Source organism: Colossoma macropomum, unplaced genomic scaffold (assembly GCF_904425465.1).
Source record: "Colossoma macropomum unplaced genomic scaffold, Colossoma_macropomum, whole genome shotgun sequence".
In the NCBI taxonomy this organism is placed as follows: Eukaryota; Metazoa; Chordata; class Actinopteri; order Characiformes; family Serrasalmidae; genus Colossoma; species Colossoma macropomum.
The window spans coordinates 21646090-21673304 of record NW_023494800.1 but is presented as its reverse complement, the minus strand read 5'-3'; the positions used below and the strand labels follow the sequence as shown (position 1 = coordinate 21673304).

At 37.5% G+C, this 27215-nt stretch overlaps 1 protein-coding gene across 2 annotated transcripts; it reads left to right on the top strand.

The window, feature by feature from the left end:
• The first annotated feature begins 808 nt into the window (after positions 1 to 808).
• rgs14b (regulator of G protein signaling 14b) lies at positions 809 to 26178 on the top strand. Of its 2 annotated transcripts, XM_036588999.1 has the most exons (17): positions 809 to 873; positions 1691 to 1840; positions 2939 to 3061; positions 5825 to 5846; positions 9276 to 9445; positions 12613 to 12705; positions 12886 to 13029; positions 17198 to 17389; positions 19354 to 19480; positions 20020 to 20063; positions 20192 to 20386; positions 22162 to 22238; positions 23566 to 23692; positions 23984 to 24065; positions 24539 to 24588; positions 24868 to 24970; positions 25633 to 26178. In XM_036588999.1, the coding sequence occupies exons 2-17, from the start codon at positions 1781 to 1783 to the stop codon at positions 25929 to 25931; spliced, it is 1908 nt and encodes a 635-aa protein (XP_036444892.1). In that variant the 5' UTR covers positions 809 to 873; positions 1691 to 1780; the 3' UTR covers positions 25932 to 26178. The 2 variants fall into 2 exon arrangements, with proteins under 2 accessions (XP_036444892.1, XP_036444893.1); XM_036589000.1 differs by lacking the exons at positions 809 to 873; positions 1691 to 1840; positions 2939 to 3061 and adding an exon at positions 4064 to 4391.
• The last annotated feature ends 1037 nt before the right edge of the window (positions 26179 to 27215 follow it).

The following is a 27215-nucleotide window of genomic DNA, read 5'->3' as shown; positions in this document are numbered from 1 at the left end:
ATGTATCTACCTACAGCGCCGCCCATTTATGTCGAAGTTATAAAGAATGTTTTAACCAAGACTGCTTTTTCAATGATACACACAATACAGGGCAGCCCAGAACACAGAGCTCATTTACATATATATCAGTCTTAAAGGCACAGTAACAAAAAAACAGCCTGTTTAATTCTAAAACATAAGGAGAGGCTCAAAAATGGTAAAAATGAATTTTTTGGTCATATGACTGTTTTCAGTACATAAAAGCACACAAATGTCATAAGTGGACCCCAAGACGGAAAAAAATAAAATAGAAGAAAAAATACATTTCTATGAAAAAAAACATTTAATTGGTATAGATTACATTAAGATTACATTTATATTAAGTTAGTTAAACTTTAATAAGGATCTAATTTACAAACATGATTCTTTAACTATCCACTGAAAGGTGATTCACTCCAAAGAACCCCTTTTGGCAAAGAACCCCTTTTGGCACCTTTTGAGAACATTAGTGATTATAGTAAAAAATCCAGCTTTTATAGTTGTACTGAAGGCTCTCTTTCCACCTGGAAGACATCCCACTACACGTTGATACATATTTCCATTCTGCTGCAACTGTCTCCAACCAGGTGCCGTGAGATTTATGAGTGCTCATGGAATATCTGGAAAGACGTGTGCAATCTCAGAGCTTCCCTTTTTTTTCCTGCCAGCCCTAGCGATGGTGTCAGCATTGCTGATTACCTTATTTGCTCTCCCCAAATGTGCGGTAAAGCAAATGCTTGTGTTGCCATCCACTCTCGGTACACTAACTGAAGCAGCGTGTAGCACGGTGAGCTTATGGCCACGCATGGATCACTGCACATACGATCTGAAAGGAACAGGTGTCAGTCTCAGAAGGTGAGGAGAATCCGGCTGCCTCTGGTTTGCCGGCTGGTCTCGGCCTGCAGAGGCTGGTTTAGCTCCATGGTAGGCCAAGACAAATGCATTCAGCTGTTATAAAGGTATTACGTATCGTGCCTCTTCTCAGGGCCTGCAGATTTGATCCACATGACTGAACAGTGAGTTTGTGTTTTAATGTCACCTGCAACCACATGCAAAATCACCACTAGCTAAGATGCTGTTTGAGTTCAGGATCTAGATTTTCAACAATAAAGGTGCCAAAAAGGCTTTTGTTTTCCAGCAATTCCATAAAAGAACCACTTTTGATGCCCTAAAGATCATTTTTATGGTTGGTTCTTTAAACCATAAATGAGGTGTGCATGTCCAAATAACCTATTTAACCTTCAAATAATGTACTACTTAAATGTTTTTTTTCCTTGAACTGTAAGTCCAGTTGAAGAACCACTGAGCAACTTTTATTTTGAAGAGTGTAACTAATATAGAAGTCTCTAGCTGTGATATCCAAAATGTAACATATTAAAGTTATAACAAAATAAACTTAAAAAAAAACTAAAAAAAAAACCTTTAACACACTTGAAACACTTTGTCTGAAGAAGTATTGGAATGTATATAAGTTCCATACAATGACTGATTAATGCTTTGCTTCAAATTATAACATTTAATCCGTCTTTAGCTAGCGTTAGCCAATAATAGCTAGCTCTAAGCTGCCTGAAGGTTTCTCAGGTCACCAGTTGCATGATCAGTATGTTTTCCCACTGAGTGACTTTTATACCTGGCAGAGCTGTGTTTTATGACGGAGATGGTGTTTACACAGTGATAGGCAGTTCATGTGAGCTGAGGAACCTACCATAACTCCCTTACCAGCTTCTCTCTCTTCAACACAACGCCAGCCTACTGTTCCACCATGGACGCTTCTGTTTCTTTCCACCACCAACAACATTTCACTCTCCCTTCCAGGGAAAAGGTATGTCAATTCCCATCATTACATTATAGGCCTCTGTGCAGCTATGTGTGGAATGCTCATTTCTTTCTGAACACGTTCCTTCACTTCAACATTGATGTGCACTTGAGACCTTTGGAGGTAGTTTAATTTCAAAATATTACAGTGTGTGAACATTGTTAGCTCTTTACATTTTTAATTAAAGTTTTAATAACATTTTTTTTTTAGTTTTGCAGTAGGAATCTAAGCAAAACATAAGCACTGTAAAGCACATTTGAAGAGAGGTATGTCCATCACATGATAAGCAATTTTTTGGTCTACTAGAAAGACGTGACAGGGTGGCAGGGTGGGGTGCAAAAACAGTGAAATGGTCCAGGTAGAAGATAAATACAATCAGTGGTTGTTTATTTGCTTCTCATGCAGTACTAGGCCAAATTCAGAGATGACCCCTTATTTATTTAAATTTCTAGCAGTTAGAAGAGATTATATGTAAAATGATCCACTTGCATAAGAAGGGGAAAGTCAAAAGAAAGTAAGTTACAAAACAGGAGATTACCAAACTGCAGTTTGAAAAATGATCAAAATATGTAGAGAAAATGGGACTCCTAATGACCACACAAGACCTGGTAGACCACCGAAACTGTCACCATCAGATAAACAGCCCTTAAAGCTTTCATCTTGGAGAGAGAGAATCTCAACTCTTGATTCTAAAAAGCTGTGTAGCTGTCAAGACGCCTTTACTGAGAAATGACAAAAATTGACAAAAAAGCCAATGGTGTTCTCACATTAGTGGACTCTCCACTCCAGATCCCAGACCTCAGCATCACTGCATGTGTGAAAAGCAAAAAATGTAACCAACTTCTAAGACTGAACTTTGATGTGGAAAAATATATCTTCGATTTCTTTGAAACTGAAAGCAAGTCTCTTGAAAAGAATGGAAGCTGTAATGAAGAGAGAGAGGACACACTAAATACTGAAATATATTTGAAATGAATAACTTAATTCTTACTTAATTCCTGTTTTGACGTAAAATAAAATAAATTGCGTTTATGCAGTGCTGTATGTCAATGTTGATGGAATCATATTTGTTTACCCCTTGACCTTGTTTCTCTTTCCTCACAGAGAGCTATGCGCTTCCAAGAAATAACAAGAGGCTTCTCTCACTTTGGCCTACGTGCTTCTCTACGTAGACGACTGGGCAGACACAACACACTCACAGAAAGCAGACCACTCACCCTCACTAAGGTAAGACATAGTTCATTTGAACTGCAGGCTGAACATTTGCTTATTGACCTTAAGACTTATTATTCAGTAATTACTATAGATTATTCAAATTATTCAAATACTATTAGATAAGCTATTTAGTTATGAGGAAGTATGGACACACATATGGTCTAATGCAAAAGTTTGAACACCCATGGTCAGCTTGCATGCAACATGTTTTGTTGACTTTCTAAGTGAAAAAAGTTCACACATCTTCTACACAAACTGAAATGTGCAATTTCTTTTGCAAATGTTTGCACACAACTTGTATTTATCTGCTAAAATTAACATATTTGAAAAAAAATTACACATAAAATATACCAAGTTTTGCACAGGCCACATTTTAGTCATGATTTGTTCAGTTCAGTAAACAGTAATTGTGCTTTAAAATGTGCCGAATTGTCTGTAGAACATGGAGAGGATGTGTTCACTTATTTCCACCTATAACATGTAACTTGTCAAGGGGTGCTCAAACATTTTCACACGACTGTGCAAGTTCTTGCAGTTAAGGCAGTTAAGCCTACAGTCCTCCTGCTCTTAAACATTCAGCATTTTTATTCATCAGATAAGCTTTTAGTGGTAATACTCTTAGCTCAGAAGCTTTCAGTTGAAAAAAAAAGCTTTTTTTTCTCTCCAACGTGAAGTTGAAGCTAAAGCTTCTCTTTTTTTACCCCTAACAGCGTGTTAATGCAGACGTTACTTTCCCCCTGTGGTTATTTCCAGCATTGGCCTACACTCTTCTTTAGAGTGATGCCATAGAAGAACCACTTTTAGTTCCCTAAAGAATGTTTCGGTGGATGTTACTTTAAAGAACTGCTTTGTAAACGAGATGTGAGTGTGAAGGGCCTTTTTAAAGTCTAAAGAACCTCGACGTAATGTAGAGTTTCTATCTTCATGAAAGCTGGAACCTTTTTTTGCAGCCTTTGTAGTGTTTGTAGTCGGCCTCAGAGCTTCCAGATCATATCTTGACCTCAGCTATCAGACCTTTGCTTTATCTGTTATTGCAATTTGAGTTTTTGGTCATTTGATCAGTGTATTTGATATGTCGGCTGGATGATTATCTAACTGCGTTGGGGTTGTGTTCACTAGTTTCTCAGCAGTTTTTGTATAATGGGTGCCCACACTTCCTCTTGCGGCAAGTTGCTATGGCAAGACTTCCTGGTCTAGCAGGAAGTTACATTTTGGTCATAGACGACAGAGTTCAGGCATATTTTGGAGACTGCTCATGCTCTTGTATAGGACCTAAAGATCGTTTGGAGCCAAGGCTATGTCTCTGAAATTGAATAACGTTGGTATAACCGGTGGACTAAAGGTATGATTCAGAGGGCTTCATTTACTTCTGTGCGTTCGTCTGTGTGTCTGTACGTTTTGATGGTACACGAAAATGTTACTGTAAGCAGGATGTATTTCACAATATCTATTAGCTTAAATATATAATCATTACAGTTAAACCATGTTCTCAAATAGCAAACATAGCAAACAGTGTTAAGCTGAAGATTATAGCGTCAGCACTAGAACACATTATTAGCTTACATATTCCCATATGGAATAACTGATAGCTCTTACTGTGATAAAGGCCTGTCTGAACTTTATTTTGTTCAGTTTATTGTGTTACAGATAGGTTTAGTGATTAGTGCTGGGCAGTATTGATAAAATTCAGAATTGCAATATTTTCCAAATATATCACATCATAAAAGTATTAGTTGATATTTAAGTTAGTTTAATGAACACTGTAAAAAAAAGTATATACACCGTCAAAGTACTGTAAACTTCAATACTCAATGGGTCAATACCCATTTTTTGAAGAAGAAAGATAAATGCAGGTAAATAAACCATCCATATACTGTATTTTGACACTGCTGCTGTTGTTGATTTACAGAAATAGAGTGTAAATTCACAAAGATACATGGTCACCTTTATTTCACAGACGTGTACAACTATTTTAAAGAAATCTTGTATCTCAATTTTTGTTGTTTTTTTCTTCCATAATTTGAAAATGCCAACTGCTCTTTTCATTTAGCCCACACTTTATGATGAACGGACTAACATAAATGCTGCAAAAAGTTACATTAACTTCCATTTTTTACCATCTAGTTTTTACTTCTCCTGTTTGGGGATAAGTTTTCTTTCGACAGCAACAATATGCAATATTGTAAACATTCCCCATGCAGAAGTCAAATTCATAGAAATCAGTATTTGAATCAGTATTGTTGGGTGGCATCAATAGACTGTATATCACCCAAAGCTAGGCTTGATGTTTTTTTTATACCAGTTCCACATTTCTGCCTCTGGATTCTTCTATAGTTGTTTATTTGTTGATTCCTTCTCGGGGAAGAGATTATTTTTTAATAAGATTTAACATACTGCTGGGCAGATAAGGCCATTTCTATTTCTGTATTAGATTTTGATGTTTGTAAGGAACCCATGGGAGAAGACCATTGATCATTATGTATTCCCACCCATGTCTCTGCCATCTCTCTCTCTTCCTCTCTTTCTCTCTCTCTCTCCTTCTTCTACCTAGTCTGGCTGCTATATTAAGAGCAGCCGCATGTCTGCTTTACTTCATTGCCAGCTTTAAGCAGAAATGTGTGTTATTTGTGTGTAAAAGGGTATTTTTACTTAGACTGGGTTTCTCTCAGAATACCATGCATTGCTCGTATGTGATTAATGACTACTGTTAATGCACTGACATACACCTATGAGTCATTCAATCTCATCCAGTGTAATTTTTTCCCCCACCTACAGACACTGGCTGTTTCAGATGGAGGTGAGTTATGAATTAATAATGTACTTGGCAGAGAGAACAAGCAATATGTTACCCTGTGTCTCCACTCTATCCACTGTATCCACTATACAGCAAAATCACTAGTGCTTTTTTTAATTCTTAGGCTGTTTAACTTGCATAACTTACACTGTGATGTACAGCTGATACAGTGACATTCAGTATGAGGGACTGAGATCATACCACAATTCTTATGGCTTAACTAATGACTTAAAGTGCAGTTAGAGAATTTAATAAAAGTGCAGTCAAGTAGATTTGGGTCAGCATACGTAGACATTTTTACCTCAATATAAAATGCAAATAATGAACTTCTATGGCTCATTACTGAGTAACAAAGCGTTTCACTAGGTAAATACTTGGCCTACAATGCAAACTGGCTAAATTATTCATTTGGGCTGAGTAGTGGCTACAGACCATTTAAACTCTTTAATGTTGACACAGTTTCAGTTTGTAAATCAAACAACCCCCTTGGTTTAGTGTATATATCAGTTCTCAATGAGTTTATGAATGAATAGGTATTTAAGTATATACTGTTGTATACACTATTTTCATGTTTCACATGTGGCTTGTGCCCTGCACTCTAGAAGTCACAGTTTGAGTCTTTCACTCTGTCATTGACCTGTTTACATCCTGTTTGGGGTGCAGGTGTTACCACAATGACTTCCTCTCATCGATTCATTCTCAATGTGGGGGAGAGAAAGTCAGACAGACAGGCAGGCAGACAGACTGACTGATGGACAGAGCTCGTGGAAACCATGTGACTATCCAGAATTGGATTCATAACATGAATTGCTCTACTGATATTACGCTACCAAAATACCAGAGCATTTCCACCACTGCTCTTGATCGAATCATCTTTGAAGTCTTTCTGATGCCTCAAAATAGCAAAATAATACTTTTAATTATTTGTCCTTCTATGCTAAGTAGATTCCCGTTCACAAAGTTATAATGCACAATAATCAATATAGTCAGATCAAAATCTCAGATCGACCTTCAAAGAGCAATTTCCAGGAACACATTTTGGCTTAGCGGAAATGCTAATCAGAGAAGCCAGCTCAGTGGTGCAAAAAATCATATCTGAGTCACACAGTCACAAATGCAAGCATGTCTGTCACCATCTAAGGAAGAAAAAGTGTCCTTTTTATAATGTTGAACTTGCAAAACAGTATGACACATGATTAGTTTGCTGACTCAAGTAACACTATATGAACATGAACACATGCAAGTGATTCTTCAGTGTGATTTGCCATCACTGGGACAATATCTGCTATCTTTAACCCTTAAACTCTAAGCATCTATATGCGGGCCCACATTTTAGTTCTCCTCTTTCATAATCTCAAAACGTGCATATTTACTTGAGAGTAGTTAATAAACTAGTCCAATAATTTAAATAGTTTCTGAAGTCTTAAAATCAATAACTCAGTACCAAGCCTGCAGTTTGAAGGGTTAAACTGTAGCTAGAATCTATGATTTTCAAAGGTATGAGTTTTAAATCACAGCATGAATAGGTGCCTATGTAGGGCTGTCAAATGATTAAAATAAAGAATCATGACCAATCACATTATTTTGTGTAGATATTCGCATGTAATAACATTATTTGCTCAAATTTGACCCCAGAGAACGATTTTTCCGCTTAACCCCTTAAATGGCCACTGGCAGGTGCAAAGTTTTATTACACATTTCTATAACCTAAGAATAGCTCAGCCAGTTTGCATTGAAGTCCATGTGTTTACTGAATAAGACGCCTTAGTATGTAATAAGCCTGGGATTTTAAGGGGGGTTAATAAGTATATCATTTTATTATAACACTTTAAGTGGACAAAGTGAGCTTCATCAGAGTCTGAAAACCATGTGATTTTCACAGGGCGAATGCAATTTTCATCACCAACATCCAGCAATGGCAACAGTAGCTGCATATTTCAACTTCTCCATGACTGGAGCCCTCTCGCTTTCATATCGCTATATTTCAAGGGGAACCAGAGCTTTCCCCTGTGCTTTTGTTAGTTTGTGGGTTGTTGATTTATTTACAGTTCTCACTGTCTAGCACAGTATGTCGAAGACATAAAAAACACTTCAGACTCGACATACTTCAGTGATAAATTTGTGACATAGCAGTAACTAGAAATAACTTTGGTTTAATTTATGGCACTTCTTTCCATTTAAACAAATGGGCTGGAGTCAGTCATAGCAGAAACATGCAAGCATCTGGGCTTCAGCCTATGGATGGTTGAACACTCTTAAAACTGGTGTTCAAAACAACTAATTTTGTTCTTAACTCAACACATCGGTGTGTTCAGCAAAATGTGTTAAAAGTAACATAAATGTTACAACACAAAGGTGTGTTGGAATTGAACACATCACTTTTTAGAGTGAAGGGTCAACCTAAGACCATTCTTATCATTCCTAGTGCTATTTCCATCATTTACCCACATGATAAAATCAAGTCTTGGACTGTTTTGGACAGTTTTATTTCAGTTAATTCTAGAGCTTACCCACATATGCATGAACTTCAGTTATTAATCTTAACACTTATTACTCAGTAATTGCTATGAAGTATTCTGTAACTACTATGAAACTAAAGCCATTCAAGTTGGATTAATTTTACCACAGGAAGTCCATGTCTATGTAATTTGTAAAGAATATGACAGGCCAATTCACATGGGATAATGTATCTGTGTACTTTTCCCAAATTACTTCGGATAGCCTGGACTTTCACTTCAGCATAAGATTAGAATTAACACAATCATTAAAATGAAGAAACAAGCAACAAAAATGATCTCGTGGTTAATACCAGATACAACAGCATTAGGATAGTAAAATGGACTCGTTTAGCTTAACAAATTGCTGTGTCTTGTGAGAGGCACCTTCAGATGTTTCATTTCATTCTCTTTCTAATTAGCTCATCACCAAAAGTCTGTAGCTTACAGTAATCCTGTTGAGCTTGAGGACAAACAAACTGTGTCAAGAGTACATTTTAGTGATTAGCTTTGTCTTCCATCTGCCCAAAAACAGAGGTGCTGATGTCTATCACCCAGATTTGTTATCTTAGTATTGTTAGGTTGATTTGAACAGGACTGCTATTAATGAAGGAGCTTAGACTTTGAGATATTCACTCTGGAGTTAGTATTATTTAGTGGTATTGTAAAAACTACAGACATTCCATATTTGTACTGGACTAAAATTACAGATTTTAGTGGTGGCACTTATATTACAGTACCTCCCCAGGTAACACCAATCCAGCTCAAATAAGGCCTATATGTATGTTGTGACACTGAGAAATTGAAATTTGGGCCAAATGTGGATTTTTAATGTTTCTAGGGTAAAAAAAATCATCTTGATTGTCTTAACTGAGCAAAGTACTTCATTGTTTTAGTGCCATATTAACATTGCTGTGTATCTCTCTGATGGTACAAGAGCTGAATGTACTGGAGCCAGAGAAGCGTGCCGGCACACACTGCTCCAACAGTAACTCCAGCCTGCCCAGTGTGCCCAGTGGTGGGGCTAGTGGAGTGGGTCAGGTGGCCAGCTGGGCCGTCAGCTTCGAGAGGCTGTTAGAAGACCCGCTGGGAGTGCGCTACTTCACTGTGAGTACAACATTTCTGATTCGTTTCATTATCAGAAAAGCCCTATATAGTGGCATTGAATTATGTGAGAGTTTTTCAAGTTGTTCTTGTGGGGAAACTTCTTTTTAAGTCAGGAAGAGTCCTCGAAATTCTAGCAGCACCTGAAGCAGTAATCAAGAAATAGTTCTAACTGGCACATAAGGATTCTCTACATGATAACCCAAAAGAAGCCCCGTCACATCATCTCCTCATCACAGTTTGATGACAGGAGGAGCTGGAGGCCGTTTCTTTGGTGTACCATAAATGGTGTCTTGAATCTCAGACTTGAACAAATATGAAGCATTTTGTCTCACAGTTCACACCAGGAACTACCAGACTTCTTCTAATGTTGTTATTCTGTGGTGTATTGCTAAACTTCCTCAAAGGAATTAAACCTCAAGGAACCGTTCAGGAGATGAAAAACCTCTTAAATTAGGTTCACACTTGGCAGGTTTGGTTTGGTTAAAATGAACCCTGCTTGCTCTGTTAGTGCAAGTTTGCAAGGACAAGTGAGTAATCTGCCATTTGAACCCTGATGTGCATCAAAACGTCAGACCACAGACAAATTTCTAATGCTGTTCTGATATAAGAGCATTTTGTTATCTCTTAATGAGCGGTAAATGGGATATTAAAGAACAGATGGTTCTGAGGCACATTTGAAGCCATTTAAAGCAACAGTTAACAAACCACTTTACTTGCCAGAAGAATTGTTTATTGCAGTTGTGATTATTATTCACTTATTTCCTTGGTGGCTAATTCCATTTGCTAGCTAGGGAGAGTGAAGGCAGCACATGCTTCCTCTGAATCATGTGAAGCACCACATCTTTTTGAACTGCTATTAACTCACCATCAGTTAAACACACTTGGAGGAGAATACTCTCTGCCAATACTGTTACATTAGCCCACCTTGGCTAGCACTGCACTGAGTAATGTTGGGAGAGGGAAGGCTTTCTTGGGCCCCCACCCACAGATTGCTGTGCTATAACTGGGAATTGAATGTGTCATTGTATTTTTTTGCCAAAAACTTGAGTGGGTTATTTCTTTAGACCATCACCAGAAATACACAAAACAGAACAAATAAAACCCCCAAGCTCAGGTAGACCAGAGTCCAGCATTGTTCTAAAAGTTCAGTGGATATTATCACAGCTGTTGTTGCAAAATACATGCCCTAAAATTTTCCCAATCAGGTGTGGCTTTTTACTCATATGACTTTTGTTTACATCTTTTGTTTTATGTCGAATACGTCAGTGTGAACACTAAGCGGACTACAGCTAATCTGCAACAATGTGTCATTTCCTTTCGGATGAAGGGAACCAAGCTGCAATGTTCTTTCTTACATTTTTATAGAGAACAGTATGTCATACAGTGTTAGAAACCACATAAACAAGTTTATTTGAGATTACTTAACAACTCTACATATAAGGCTATAGGCTTCCATTGCTTGTTAGCTACATTAATTCCAGTGCAAAACTAAATAAGCAAACTTCAGATGCCAAATATGTTTTAGATGATGAAATGATGCATCTGGAGTAAGAAAAATATTGTAAAAACAAAATAAGGAGTCAAATGAACACTAATTTAACTCTACCAATGGGAGTCACCCTTATTCTCCTTCAATAATCATTTTTGTGTACGACACTCTCATTGACTGAACCCTCTTCAAACCCTGAAGCCTTCTCAGGAGCCCTAATGAACTGAGAGTACCTGAGTGTAGGAGAATACACTGAAGATGAGTGTACTTAAAGATGAATCATTAGAGTCTGAATGGACATTAAGGTTCAGTTGAACATTGGGTTCAATTCAACAATGGTTCTTTGATGAGTGGGAAGTGCATCTGATATACAATACACTAAACTGGAGTGTTTTAATGACTGTATGAAAACGTTTACCCGGAGGGAGTGGAGATCAATCACTTTAATTCACTTCTAAGTGAGCCTTTTACAGAGCACTTGGAAAAGAAAGCTTCCTTTTCAAAGTGAGTCAGCACTGCATTTCTAAATGACGCACTTGTCTACTTGTCATTTAATTTGAACCGTGCTCTATGCTTTTAAGAGTGACCGGGGTTTCCCTGCTGAGCTGATCAACTCCCATCAGAAAGTCTTTCAGCTCCCATATTAACACCAGCCTTACAACGCATGTTTATCCATCAGGACAGACTGGGAAATGTGTTGGAGGAAGGGAGAGAAAAGGAATCAGCCCACATAATGACTCATGCTAATTGTGGTGGAGTGTGGAGGTGTGCAGATTGCTAAGGGGGGCTGGGACACCTGTTGTGGGGGGAAATGATGGGAAAAAAAGCACATTTTCATGCACTTATGACTGGGAAACTCTGAAGCATTATAAACGATTAAGAGAGTGGAATTGTGTTTATCTTTACTGAAATTACTGAAAATTATTATGCTTATTTGTTTAAAGGAATAGTTCTGAGAACAGTCAAATGTAAAAAATTTTTCCCTTTGCTCCAAATTAGATCAATCAGCAGTTTGTTGTCTTGCTTCTTTAGTTTTGCACTGGCGCTACGGGGCTAATGTAGCTTACAGAAAATGGCAGCTTATACCCCATTAGCTCTGTGCTAACTGCACGCGTAGCTAAACAATCTTAAATAGATATGTTTACGTGGTTTTGGATACTGCGAAACATTCTGTTATCTATAAAAATGAACTGACAAAGAGACAAGCTTCAAGGTAGATGCTGCTATATTTTTAGCTTTGTACTCTTATTTATTTTTACACATATGAGAATGTCATGCAGTGTCAGAAACCACATAAGCATATTAGAGAATGCTTAACCCTTTAAATGGCCAGGGCCCACTGGCAGGCCCAAAGTTTTATTACACACTTCTTCAACCTAAGAATAGTTCAGCCAGTTTGCATTGAAGTCCCTGTAGTTACTAAATAAACAGCCTTAATATGTAATAAGCCTGTGATAATCTTGTTACTTGTTAGCTACATTAGCCTCGTAGCTCTAGTGCAAAACCACAGAAGAAAACTAACCCCCAAACATGTCTTTGCTAATTTACGTTTTTTTTCTAACTGTCTTACTTTTCCTTTAAGTTTCTTTATGAAACTTTAAATTCATGTGATATAGCTGAATGTTAATGTGGTGTGTACGGTGGACATCTAATCTGAATGTGGTTTATAATCTCACAGGCATTTCTGAAATCAGAGGTCAGTGTTGAAAATATCCTATTCTGGCTCGCATGTGAGAATTTCCGCAAGATACCTGCCAGTAATACTGAACAGGTAAAGGATTTTTTTTTCATACTACAATGAATCATATGCAAAATATTTGGTTTTAGGTTTCATGTCTAAGACACTGCATTATACTGTCTGCCCACGTATGATCAGTTACAACAATACTGTGAAGTGCTTTTTGTAGAAATGCTTAGACTAACTTCAGTTCTTCGTTTTGCATTGTCTCAGCTAAGCAGGGAGGCTCTCTCAATCTACAACAGTTACCTGTCCGACAGCGCAACCACTCCTATTAATATTGATGACAGAGTTCGAGTAGAAGAAAAGGACATCCAAAACCCTCACCCTGATGTCTTTCAGAAGGCTCAACAACAGGTAATGGGCCTTTTAATGGTTTACACTCCTAAACAGTCATCAGCTCATATATGCACATGACCACCAGAATAAATGAATAGCTATGATATTTTAGGAATAACTAGCTCGAATTTATAGATTATCGCTGTCATATTGAAACCTAACTTTTTCTTTTCTTTTTTATTTCTTTTTATTTTTAAACATTACTTGAAAGTGCCTGCTCCTCTTTACTTTATGGGAGCATTTCATGATAAATGGACCAATAGAAATGGTCCAAAATTAATGTTAAATAAAATTTGTTTATTTTAACATGCAGCACTGTGCACAAGTCAGAGACCATCCTTTCATTTATTTAATTTTCACCTGAAACAGCTATTAAGTACTTAAGATATTCGCTTTTCAGTGTCAGTAAAAAAGTAGAAAGTGTATGTTTAACAGAAAATTCCATAGAAGCTTCAATAACTGAATATAATATCATTGTTTAGGATTTAGTGTGTCCACCCTTTGCCTTTATTTCAGACTTTCTTTCAGTTTTTCAAAGAAATTTGCCCTCTCGGCAACTACACATCCTTTCGGACTCATAGTGTTGAGTTGGCTTCTCACAGTGGAAGAATGGACAGAAACAGCTGTAGACAGATTTTTTCAGATCTGAAGCAAGAGTGAAGCTTGATTTTCATCTTTTTCTCAAAGAAGAAAGCTTTAAGTACTGTTTATGTGATGGTGGCATTTTTGGTGGTCTACCAGGCCTTGCAAGGCTGTTAGGGGTCCCATTTTCTCTACATCTTATAAATTTTGCTGCGGTTTTGCTGTTTGTTTTTAGTTATTTTTTTAATTTGACTCTCTTTTTGCTTCTGCAAGAGGATTATCTAATATCTAATCTCAAAAATATATCTTTCTGACATTTTAGCTGCACATGAGAGAGAAATATGCAGGCCAGTCGAGGTGTGTTTGTGTAGTTGCTTGTGTGAATCTCATTGAAGAGGATGTCAGTGAGATCTTTGGGAGCAGCTTTTGTTGGGAGGACACAGCTGTGTGGAAGTGGCAGTAGAGTGCACAGGCGTAAAGAGTGGGCAAGTTAAATACTGATAGATTTGACATTATACTTAGCGTTTGAGGATTGTGTTATTTCCTGTTAAATGTATGTTTCCTGTTTTTTTCTGACACTGAAAAATGACATGTACTTAATAGCTGTTTTGACTGGAAATAGAAGAAATGAAAGGGTGGTGTCTGACTTGCGCAGTACAATAAAGTACCGAGTGTTATTTCCTGCTTTTTTTCTACTGTAAAGACACTATTGGTTTTTGTTATCACAGTGATGAGAGCCAGTTCTGAAAACCAGCTGCAGTTTCTGATCATATATAGAGATGAAATGATAACAGTTTAGCAAGAAATGTATTTCATAGCAACACAATGAAAACAATGAAATCTACTTTACTGCCTAAAATGTCAGCTAGCAGCAAATATTATATGCAAGCTTTGTATGAGTGGCTCTCTGTACATATTATATTTAACTTACTTCAAACATAAACTAGGCCAAAGCTTACACAAAGTGCATTGACACATAAAGAAGGGAGAGGTTCAATTGTTCTGCTTTAAGGTTGAACCGTTTGAAAAGTAGTGGCATGGTTTTTCACCTTGATATTGACAAGTGTCTTGACAGAGAGCTGTGTTTACGTAACCCGAACATGTCCTTCAAACGCCACAAAAAGAGAAGCAGTCATGGTGACGAGGCTAGGAGTTGTAGAAATTGTGTTCTTTTTAAAGAAACGAAAAACTGCTAAAGATTTTTTTCATTTCCTGTTTGAACGCTTCAAAGGTGTTTTTTTTTGTCACACACTGATATGGGATTTCAGGGAAATGTTTGCGTGTTTCTGTGTTGGAGTGCAGAGTGCACTTTCTGTTATTCAGTCTGCAGCTGTTTTTGACAAGTTTTCCGACGTTCTTGCTAATTGAACAGTAGACATTTTTTCTATGAGACTTCTTATGTGTCATGTTCATAGTGAAACACCCTCACCGTTGGAGTAACTATTACTGTTAGTGCTGGGCGCTACTAATGAAACTCATTATCACAATATTTTCCGAATATATCATGGTATCATGGTAACAGCGTACTGAGTACTGGTAATATATGGTAAAAGAATGTCTTACAGGATGTGACTTGTTTTGATTGGACTGGTTTGTTCTGTTTTCTTCTCTTAAAAGGACCTTGCATGAGCATAATTATGACTGCTCATTACGCTATGGTTCTTTGGCAAAGTAAGGACAAATATATGATTATGGATTAGTAACCATATCATGCTGTACACCACTGCTTAGTGGAAACTATGCTTTAACTATGTCTCATTTGTAGTGTCATGTTTTTATGCTCATTTAGCTCTGATTATGGCCAACCCATTGCCTAATTTCCCATAATGCACTAGTAATATATTAATGCAGTGCTTTTCAACTCAACCCAGCCCTGGAACCCTTACTGCACTGCATATTGTAGTCCAATGTTTTTTAACCCCTTTAAAATCCCAGGCTTATTACATACTAAGGCTTATGATTCAGTAACTACATGGACTTCAATACAAACTGGCAGAGCTATTCTTAGGTTATAGAAGTGTATAATAAAACATTTCAGGGGTTAATCTGATGGCTACACACATGATCCAACTCATAAATGGCTTGATTATTAGCTGATTAGCTGGACTAGATGTGTTGGGGTAGAGAAGAGTTGAAAAAGTGAATGGCTGTAGGTCTTCACAAGGAAGATGAAGAAATTTCCTGTGTCTCAATTCGCATACAACACACTGTAGTCTTACTCCATATACAATGTACTGTTCTCTAGAGTCTTAATCAGACTTAATCAGTCTCCAACCCTGGTCCTGGAGAGCTACCTTCTAAATCAGAGTTTAGTTCCAACCTGTCTCCAATAAGCTACCCCTCTTCTTACTCTAATACCAGTTACCGATTGGTTGAAGTAGGTTTGGCAAATTGTGGTTGGAACTAGGCTCTGCGGAAAGGTAGCTCTTCTAGACCAGGGCTCAAGACCACTGGTCTAAATGTTTATGGGTAATATCATCTCACATTGAAAAACACAAAATGTTTTGCACTAAACTGAAAAGACAAATTACCAAAAAGACACTTTTGAATCACACCTAGGTTAGCAGTTAGCTTATGCTAGCAAACCAAATTTATCTAACATGGACAGATCCCTTTATAACATTTAGAAATCCTGAGCTTTGTGGGTTGGGGGGAGTAAATGGATGGGGGTCAAAAAGTACACAGCTTATATTATTGAGAATATTTACCTTTAAACTGCATGGACATTATAAGCTAAAACAGAGGGTGACTATGTAAATGAAAATGTGTGCAGCAGCACTTAGTAAAGCAGGTGGCCTAGCAGCTCACTTCACTACCTTGCATTTACATCAACATTACATGATTATCGACACTACAAAGCATCCACATTGTAATTCCTCTTAATAATATTGCTTTTTTTGTGTTGTAATGTTCCCTTGTACAGTAGCAGATATCATGAGAATATGGTAACACATTGTACATTGTTTACTTAGTTTAATGTATGAAATGTGCAACTTGGCCCCTGCAGCTCAAATTTTCACTCTTCTTAACCATTTAATTTTCCTTTGTGAACTTAAAGTGACTTAGAAGTAAACTACTCAATCTGACAAACAGGGGCTGATTTAGGCTGCATCCAAAACCACATACTGTTCTTATACTACACTAATGAATGCTCTTCTAATGGTAGTTTAATATTTTTGGCATGCCATTTAGAATGGGAGTGTGCAGTTTTGGACACAACCACTGATTAAGTACTTTCACTTCACTAACACGCTAGATTAAGCTCAACAGAGGGGTTGATAATTAGCTAATGATATGATTCAGATGTGTTAAAGCAGGGAAAACACAAAATTAGGTCATGCAGAAAGTGCTTCTGGATGTTAGTTAGGAAGCGCTGCATTAGTGCACATTACAGGGTCTTAATGTTGATGACTTTGTAAAACCCACCTCTCCTTTACACTGTGAAGAAAACCACCTCGGCACAAGCGCTCACAATTCTGTCTCTTACAGTTATGACATAATCATAATAAAACCATGTCATGACCCACTTAATTTGAGGTGCTCTCTAACAATTTCTTTCACCTTTCTATGTCTATCTCCCTCTCCCTCTCTCTCTCTCTCTCAGATCTTCAAGCTGATGAAGTTTGACAGCTACACTCGCTTTGTGCGCTCACACCTCTATCAGAATTGCATGCTGGCTAACGTAGAAGGCAGGCCTCTGCCGGAGCCTGGTCAGCGCACCAAACTGCCCATTGCCACTAGACACAGCAGCCCCTTAACCAGAGAACAGCCCAAGCCTGAGCAAAAACCTAAAGAGGTATGGAATAGAAGACCCTCAAGTGAAACATGAACTAAGTACATCAGTACCAGTCCTGCAAAGTCAAGCACAGTTTGTTGATTTTTTGACTCAAACACAATTAAACCTAGCAGTTAACCAACAAACAGATTAACCTTGTGTGCTTTAGACCAAACTATGCTCCTCCAGGTCCAGCCTGAACACCCATGACATCAGTCCTTGAGAATGCGCCATAGTTTTGGAACACACTTTTGAAGTGAAAGGGTTACTTGGCTTTTTCTCCACTGGCCCCAAATAATGAACAGGATTTTGTAATGAACATGGTGAAGCAGAGGAAGGATGCCTGTATAAGTTGGCTTTATTAGGGGGGGAAACCAAGAATCGTTGTCATATACACAGTCCAGAGGCAAAGAGACGCTTAAACTCATAACTATGGGACAGTTATAAAAACAAAAAAAACATACAGTATGGTAACTATACTGGAAAACAGACTCAGTGCTGTACAAGATACCAACACTTTGCAAAGACTAAACTGAAGCATTGAGCTACAGTACTGTGAAATTGTCATAGGCACCTGAGATGATATGTGAAGTGACTTATTGATGCAGTGAGTATTTATTTGGGGGAAAAAAATTGTTAGAGCAAATATCAATTACCAAATAAACAATACATTTTGATTCTACGTGGTGAGTGTGTTAACAATGTCCAGACCTCTCCTCAAGGAAGTCTAATATCTACATCCAACACTTGCATCAGCTAATCAGTCCTTCATTAAAGTAAATCAGGTGCACTCAAAAAACAGAACTGGCTCTTGTACATGTTAAGAAAACAAATCAAGTTAATATTACTTCATTTTTAAAATGTGTGTATACTATTAGCATTTATAGACAAAACTATTCTAAGTTAATAACATCAAAGTCAGTCATCTCAGATAAAAAAGATAAATTGTGTTTTTCCAAGTCGCAAACCCAAATTAATTATGTCTATTTTACTTAAAACAGAATAAATCTAACATTTTTCAATTGTAGCTTGAGTTTGGGGACTTTTTAATGATTTCATACATTCAGATGGGATCTTTGAGTTGAAATTTAGTCTGTTACCACTAGCAGCTGGAGAGAGTCTTGAAAACTGCCACTCAAAATCTGCACTGTTGTTGGTTTCATAATTTCTCTGCTACTGATTTACTTAACAAATTAGTTGTTTTAATGGAACACCATGACATTTGCTTGATGATATTAGTTTGGTCAGTACAATCTTGTTGAATAAATCACACATCTGTCCCATTGGCTTCCAGCTCTATATATTTGCATATAGGGCGTGTCTTTGCCCTTGTTTTGCTTACCACCTCTATGTTATCTTTCCTCCTAGGCTACCTCTCCTTGGGAGTATGCTTGTGTTCTATATTTAGATTAATTGCCTAGCCACATTATTGTTGGCTGAAAGAGTGAGTTACAGTATTCTCTGTTGCTGAGTGTGGTTCTACTGACTGGGCATTTTAGTCAACACTTTTAAACTAATTCTAATAAGATTGGATCAACAAAATTGCCTTATTTCGAATGAAATCCATTTCCTTGTCTGGAAGTTCTTTCCATAATTCAATTAATTTCAGGTAGAGACTGATTTTTTCAGTGATGTGGTGCTGGAAATTCACAAATCTATGGCTAAAGAACACCAAGAAATCAGGAACCATACTTGTATTCTTCAAACTGTATTCTTCTAACTAATATATGAATAACATTTAATAAAACAGGTTTCCTGTGTTTATGTTTATTTTTGTTATTGTAATGTTAAACAGTGTTTCAGTGGCAAAAAACACACTTGTGGCCAAAATAGTTGTAAACAATATTCTTGGCTGCCTAAACCTTTTGAACATCCTGAATGGATGAGTAAAATCAATTTAAAATGGGAAAAAAAATACCCTGCATGTATCCATTGACCCTAGACATTTGGTATTCTGTATGTTTTTCTGTTTTCTGTTTTCACAGAGGTTAAAGGTAAAGCTTGGCAAGACTGCAACAGGAGAAGCTGATGATGTGGTAGAGAGGAGGAAAGGCCCTCTGCAGGGGAAGATAGGCTGGGAGAAGCGCAAAGAGAAGAGAGGATCATGGGGAGGTGAGTTAAGATATCAAAGAAATGAGTCTTCAAGGCCAAGGGCAAAACCATTTCTGCCATAACTCCGTTATCAGGACATGATGGTGAAAGGGTGGGGGTGAGAGTCCCCCTGCTAAGAAAACGATTTACATCTCTACACAAAGACAGATGAGATTAAAGAGATTTTAAAAAGGTGCAGAGATAAAAGAGACAGCCTAACCTCAGGTGTTTCTATGTCAAACATAAAAAAAAAACATGATAAAAACACTTTTATAAATGCTGACTTGCTTGCCCATCTATGAGGATGAAAATCTAGTTTGCTTCTTGTTTTGTAAATCATACACATTTCCATCAGAATATACTGCATAAGTGTTTTTAAAGAAAGAAAGAACAGTTTGACGTAGAGACCTCTAAAACAGTCAGAAATTGAATTTTATGACTGCTGTGAAAAAGGCGGGATAAGTTTATCCCACTGATCTCAACCTTTTATTGTCAAGGGAAGATTAAATGGCATATTCTAACACAATAACCCACCCCTTACACTGATCTTTATCTTACAGAGTCACAGATTATTGTGAAGTCTGGATCTTCTAACAATGCAGAGGTGACCCGACCCAAACTTTGCTCTATGAAACATTATCAGACATTTTGACAGTAATAATTGTATATTCTCAGTGGAGATCCAGACAGAGTGTGTCTAACTGCTATCTGTGTGTATGCATGTTGGTGCAGTTAGTGGCTCGCTCTGCTGACAGTTCAGCAAAGACCGGGGCTGATAAGTACTGCTGCGTGTTCCTGCCCGATGGCACAGCCTCACTGACCCCTGCCCGGCCTGGCCTCACTATTCGTGGCATGCTGACGGGCTTGTGTGAGAAAAGAGGTCTTCCTCTCTCTGACATCATTATCTACCTGCAGGGCAAAGACAAGGTGAGTCTGACTCAGGCCTCATCTTAATGCACTGATAATACAGAACAATATACGGTAAGAAATAAATAGATACATATCTGGAAGTGGATTTATAGAAGTGTATATATTAAATACAATTTGCACTACACTGGCCTTAAAAAGTACTTGTGCCATACTTAAAAGTGTATGTTAAGAAACACAATGAATCACTCAAAGTCTGTAATTTTCTATTTGAAGTATTCTTTCAAAAATGGCTGATGTGTTTCAGATATATATAGGTTAAGCAGTTTCACTGCAATTGTCTGCAGATTTGGGTCCAAAAAGTCTTTGTACAGTTCTGAGTTCAAGATTCCATCAATGAACACAAGCTTTCCGCCACTACTTTAAGAATAACAGCCCCAGGCTTTGATGTTTCATCCTCTGTGCTTTATAGTACTCTTAGTGCAGTCTGGTTGGCTTTCTCCACACAAAGAGCCTACCATCAGTTTGATGTTGTGCTAAAAGTGTTTCTCACTAAAACAACTAAATCATTTTGTTAATGATTTTAGAAAAAACTTAGAAAGTTTACCAAACGTTAAAGTGTCCAAATACTTTTTGGGGTCGTTACATATGCCAGTGGTCTCTATATTGAATGTTCATGCCAAAACATACTGATATATACATGTGGATCATTCTGCCAAATTGGTTCAAAATGAGAGTGAAAATACAATTACTTTTTAAGTGACTTGGACTTAAGACTAAGTCCTTTTGCTTTGAGGGACAGAAAGTCTTAATTATGTTTATTTCATTAAATCAAATGATTGAACGTTCCATTTTGCCACCAACAAAACAATCACAACTGAATCACTGAAACTTTAACAAATGTTTCAGAAGTGACAATTTTAGATTATTTTGAGAAAATGTTAGCTAGTACATGACTAGCAAACACAGCTGTGAACATTTGCCCACACATAAAATTACAAAATTCTTAATTAAAACAAGCAAAAAAATGACTTGATCACAGAAAGTGTGTGTTGCACTCAAGTCACACTCAAATTTTCAGACTGTGGGACACTTTTATTCCAAAACTATGGGATTTAACTGCTCACCATGTGGCCATGAGGGACAGGGATGCAGTCTTCCTGCTCTAAAATGCAGGGGTGTGGCTAAACTAAGGCTCCACCTATGGACTAAAACTCTGTGTGTTTCAGTAGTGACATGAAAGCAAGTTGAAGTTTAAGGGTTAGGGTTTGGACACCTCCCAGTAAAAAGTACTCTACGAAGGATGATTTTGTACATGTTTATATAATATATTACTTATGTAAAATATATTTATTATTTATATTACTGTCCATGTATGGAGACTAAGCAGCTAAAACAGACAGTTTTAATTAATGCTGAATAATGCAGAAGTTATAAAGGATTGTTTCAGGCCAGACTGCATTTTGAGGCACAAAACAGAATAGCCAATCAGAATAGAGCTCATTTGCATATAGCAGTCATAAAGTAACAGAGAAACTGTCATTTAAACATGAGTTACAACTGTTTTTGGTACATAATACCACACAAATGTGATAAATGGACCTCAGAGAAAACAATAAAATGCTAGGAAAATCCATGATTTTGTGCCCTTTAAGAAGTGCTTGGAGATTCATTGTTTGTACAGTGTATTAGTGTAAATAATGCATCTTGGAATAAAACACAATGCATTTGAAATGTATTTTATGTATAAAATATTCCTGTTTTTTCTGGATCCTGTTTGAGGTATCATATTCACTTTGCCTTGTTAACTTCTCACTTGGTCTTAAATCTCACAGCAACCCCTGTCTCTGGACCAAGATAGCTCAGTGTTGCAGGACCAGCAAGTGTTTCTGGAGCTACGGGTGACTTTTGCGTGAGTGTTTACCCCCTACCTAAACTTACAGTTACTTATTAACTCCTACAGCTAATGGACCTAAAAAAATAGCTCAGTCAGCTAAGACAGCCACTTACTTCTGCAGTGCACAGTTTGATCTGGTGCCATTGGAAGAGAGGAATTAATGGAACGTGAGAGCTTTCCGCTTTGAGTTCCGGTTATCAGCAAACAAATCACCCTGGAGCAGCGCATGTTTTTTAAATGAATGAGTTACTATAAACGTTTCGCCCTTGCAATAAAAAGACAAGCTTGTTTCTGACTATAGAAATGAACCACAGCTTATTCAAATCTTCACTATGAACAATGTATATCTGTAGGTCTGATTATTGTCGAGCCAAATCTTTGAAAATCTAAGAAAGCCTTTCTGTACATTCAGTGCATTTTGGGTAAGCATGTTAACTTATAGGACAAACAAGTACAGTAAAAAAAAGAACCAGCATGTAATGACCTGTGATCACATTTGACACGGTCTAAATTACGATAAGAACTGTAACACTTCCACAGACTTTCCTGCCACGTTCCTCCAACATGCAAACATTCCCAAAAGATCCCAATGCCATGAGCATGTAACCTACAAAAAATACAGTTGTATCCAAAAGTTTGGGTGCCCCTGCTCAGACGATTCTTGGTCAAAAGATTGCATTGAAGTCCCTATAGTTCCTGAATAATAAACCTTAGTAGGTAATAAGCCTGGGATTTTAAGGGGTTCGCATTATTTTCGGATTTACTACTGTTTTATTATTATCAGCGTTACATCTAAAAACTCAGAAAACGTGGAGGGTCACTGTTTGGATTTTGGATAGCAATATGGCCATATTTGCATTGTAGACATTGCAACCCCTGGTCCTTATCACCAGAAATCTGGTTGGTAAGCTGCTCTACAATGCACTGCGTAACATCAAACCACTCTGGTTGACTTTGTTTGCATCTCAATGATTGAATTATGAGGACATTTTGAAAAATTGATGGAATTTCCATCTAACTACCAGGGATTGTGAAAAACTAGACGGGAAACTAGATTCAAAGTCTGTAATAGAAGACTGTACCATTGCTATATCAATATATTCTAGCCAGTCTGGGTGTCTGGTCCTGGAGTACCCCTGTCCTGCACATTTTACTCTGTTCCCTGATCTAACACACCCAGTTCAACTTATGAAGGGCTTGTTAATTAGACATGAGACAGAGTTGAAGCTAATTGGGACTGGATGGAACTAACCCTGTGAGAAAGTCTACAATTTAAGATGACTCTCTTTAACAGTGTTTAGTAGTTTTCTGGTACTAACTTTGCGTATTGTGTGTTATACAGTGTGGAGGTGGCATTCACAGGTAAGCAGATAGCTATCATGGTGAAATCCAATAAGACCCTCCAGGAGGCGCTGGCCTCAGTGCTCCAAAAGCACCGCCTCCGCCCACAGGACACCATCATCACCATGGTGAGCACTTCCTGCGAATGATTGGAGCAAACCATTTTGTTCAGTCCTTTGTTCGAAGAAAGCAATTTGACCTTTCCTTAGCACAACAAAGCTTTCATACAGAGAGATTGCTTTTTCATGTCCTTGTATTTTTTCCATTTAATGGATTTTGATCTTTAGAAAACAGAACAGTGTTTATATGGGACAGATCTTTCAATGGGTACAGCATGCAAGGAATGGCTTAAATGTTTGATATGTTTGTAGAAATTTTCCTTCATGTCTCATCCTATTTATTCTCTTCCGCTCTTTCAGAAAGGAAACAAAGAGCCTATAAACATGAACACAATCGTCACCAACCTGGCCAACAAGACACTAACCCTGGACAGCATAAAAGGTATTTGTGAATTTGTCTTATGGCTTGATTTCACCAGAAAGGACCACAGTTTTCTTGACATGAATTCTCACTGCAGTCTTACCACATAGCCTTAAGGTACCGAGATTCCCATTGACACATTTGCGTCTATCAGTAAATCCACTGGCAAATGGACTGCATTGTCTCTTGGCATTTCTGCTTATCTTTTGCCTGAGCATAACAGCAGTAGGGCTAGTAGTTTGTCTCCACCATGTAAGAGGGTTAGGAGCGAGTGCCTGTGTAGCACACATGTCACCATGAATTTGCATTGTTTGGAGCCCTTCCACTGTGTCCCTGTGCAAAGCTAAACCTTATATACTACACTACTCTATTTGTACTACACTGGAGTGGTTTCTGTATTATCTTTTTAATAAATACTTGTAAAATTCACATGCATGCAGTCCACAGGAAACGTTGCCCACTAGAATCTGTCTCTTAATGAATTTCTTTCCCAGGTGTTGACCAGGCCCTCAGCTTGAAGGCAACTCCAGCTCCTGCTCTTCAGGTGAATCTGATAGTATTATAGTGAAAAAGCACTAATCCTTATTATCTGAATAGACAAATTAACTCCTTAAACCTTAACTGAAGCACACTGTGAAACACAATAGTTTCATAGTAATTACCTATAAGATTAAGACCAATAACTGAATAATACAACTGCAGTTTAATTTAAATAGTAAATTCACTAAGGACAATATTTGTATATTTGTATATTCACCTTTTTTATCTTGAAAACATGAAAATATGTTCTTTAAGTGCCATTTTTTCTTTGATTTGTTTCCAGGCCCGCAGAGGTGCTGTTGATATTGACATGAGCCCCTCAAGTGTCTACAGATCAAATCCCAAACAGAAGAACCCTATCGTGCGGAGAACCTACGATATGGAAGGTAAAAATTTACAATTTCAGATCGCCTTATCACAAAACATGAAGACATTTTAATATGTATCATGATTTTTTTGGAAAATACAAAACAGTAGTGCCATATTAAAAAAAAGTCACATTTATTTTTTTTTAACTTAATGTTAGCTTAAATAAGCTAGGAAAAGGAGGAAAAATTGGTAACTGGTAAAAAAATGTGTAAAAAGAAAATTATTAAAATAATTTTAATGTTCAAACTTGTTACTATGCAATTTTTGTAGTTTAAATACACTGCTTGTCGTGTACATGCTCTCTAAAATTAATCAAAATGTGTCTTTTTAATGATACATACAGTTGTTTAGTGTTGTAGAAGTACTGATGTTACGCATGATATAATCAGAAAATATATCGCTGTTGTGGAAGAAAACCTTGTCCAAAATGATAACTTTACAGGAACAGGAAAAAACCTACTTTACTTTTAGTGTAAGTCAATGGAACCAGACCTTTTTTCTAAGTCATTTTGGGCCATTCATCATGAAATTTACACACAATGTAAAGAGCAACAGACATTTTTAAATAATACCAAAAACTGACAGCAGCAATATAATATCGGCATCTTGCCCAGCCCTGCTAGTATCTACTGTCCATAAATAACCTCTGCTATGTCTGCTTTGGGTAAAACTGTTGCAGGGCTGGTGGAGCTACTGAATCGAGCTCAGTGCTGCAGTGCTGATGACCAGCGAGGTCTCCTGAGCAAAGAGCACCTGATGCTGCCTCAGTTCCTCCAGCTCCCCCTGGAGGAGACAGAGGAAGAGGAGCAACAGGTGGAAGACCAAATGAGTTCACTGGAAGAAACCAACTCCAATATGTCTTCACTAGAAGGAGACTCCACAGATTCCCCCATGTCTTCACTCTGCTCCACAGGGCCAGGAGACAGGAAAAGATCTGAAAACCAGTGTTCTAACCCTGCCCGGGAAACTGTCGTATGAACTTTAGCCATCTATGTGCCCAAATGGATGTCTTATTTCAGACTACTTGCACTGAACATGGAGATTGCTTCAGGAATGTGAATCTCTAGAGAAGGAGGACACTTGGACGTGTAAAGACCTTTTTGGACTTTGGAGGATGTTGTAAGATGTTTACAGTTGATGTGATGTGGGACAGTGTTAATGTTCAGTTGATTGTATTTATTTTGAAACATATCATAATGTCAAATATATTCTTTGCTTTGATGAACACACTGGTTGTATTTCCTTTTGAAAATTTCTGCTGCAATAGTTATTGTAATAGACTCCGTCTGAAATGTCTTTCAGGAATTTTGATTTTTATTGAAGTCATAATGGATCCCTGATAGATGGTTTGCCTCAGTCCTTCAGTAAATTTACTGAGATAGTGTTGCTTTATTGAGGGTTACTTGTAAGACTACTTTATGAGGGGTTACTTGTAGGGTTACTTTATGGAGGGTTTCGTGTAGGGTTACTTGAAGGAGGGTTACTTGTAGGGTTACTTCATGGAGGGTTACTTATAGGGTTACTTAATGGAGGGTTTCGTGTAGGGTTACTTGAAGGAGCGTTATGTGTGTTACTTGAGATTTTATTTTATGGAGGGTTACTGGTAGGGTTACTTAATGGAGCGTTACTTCTAGGCTTATAAAGGATTACTTGTAGGGTTATTTTATGGAGGGTTACTTGTAGGGTTACTTTATGGAGGGTTACTTGTAGGGTTACTTTATGGAGGGTTACTTGTAGGGTTACTTTATGGAGGGTTACTTGTAGGGTTACTTTATGGAGGGTTACTTGTAGGGTTACTTGAAGGAAGGTTATGTCTGTTACTTGAGAACTTATTTTATGAAGAGGTTACTGGTAGGGTTTCTTTAAGGAGGGTTAATGGTAGGATTACTCCATTGATAGCTGCTTGTAGTGTTACTTTATGTAGGGATACTTGTAGGTATTCTTGATTGAGGGTTATCTGTAGAGTTACTTTATGAAGGATTATTTGCAGTTATGTAACTCCTTAAAATCACAGGCTTATTACACACTAAGGCTTATTGTTCAGTATCTACAGGGACGTCAATGCAAATATGCTGAGCTATTCTTAGGTTAAAGGAATGTATAACAAAACTTTGGGCCCACCGGTGGGCCCTGGCCATTTCAAGGGTTAATGGAGGATTACTTTTAGGTTTACTTTATGGAGTGTTGTTGTAGAGTCACTTTATGGAGGGTTATGCATAGTGTTACTTGATAAAGTGTTGTCTGTAGAGTTACTTTATGGAA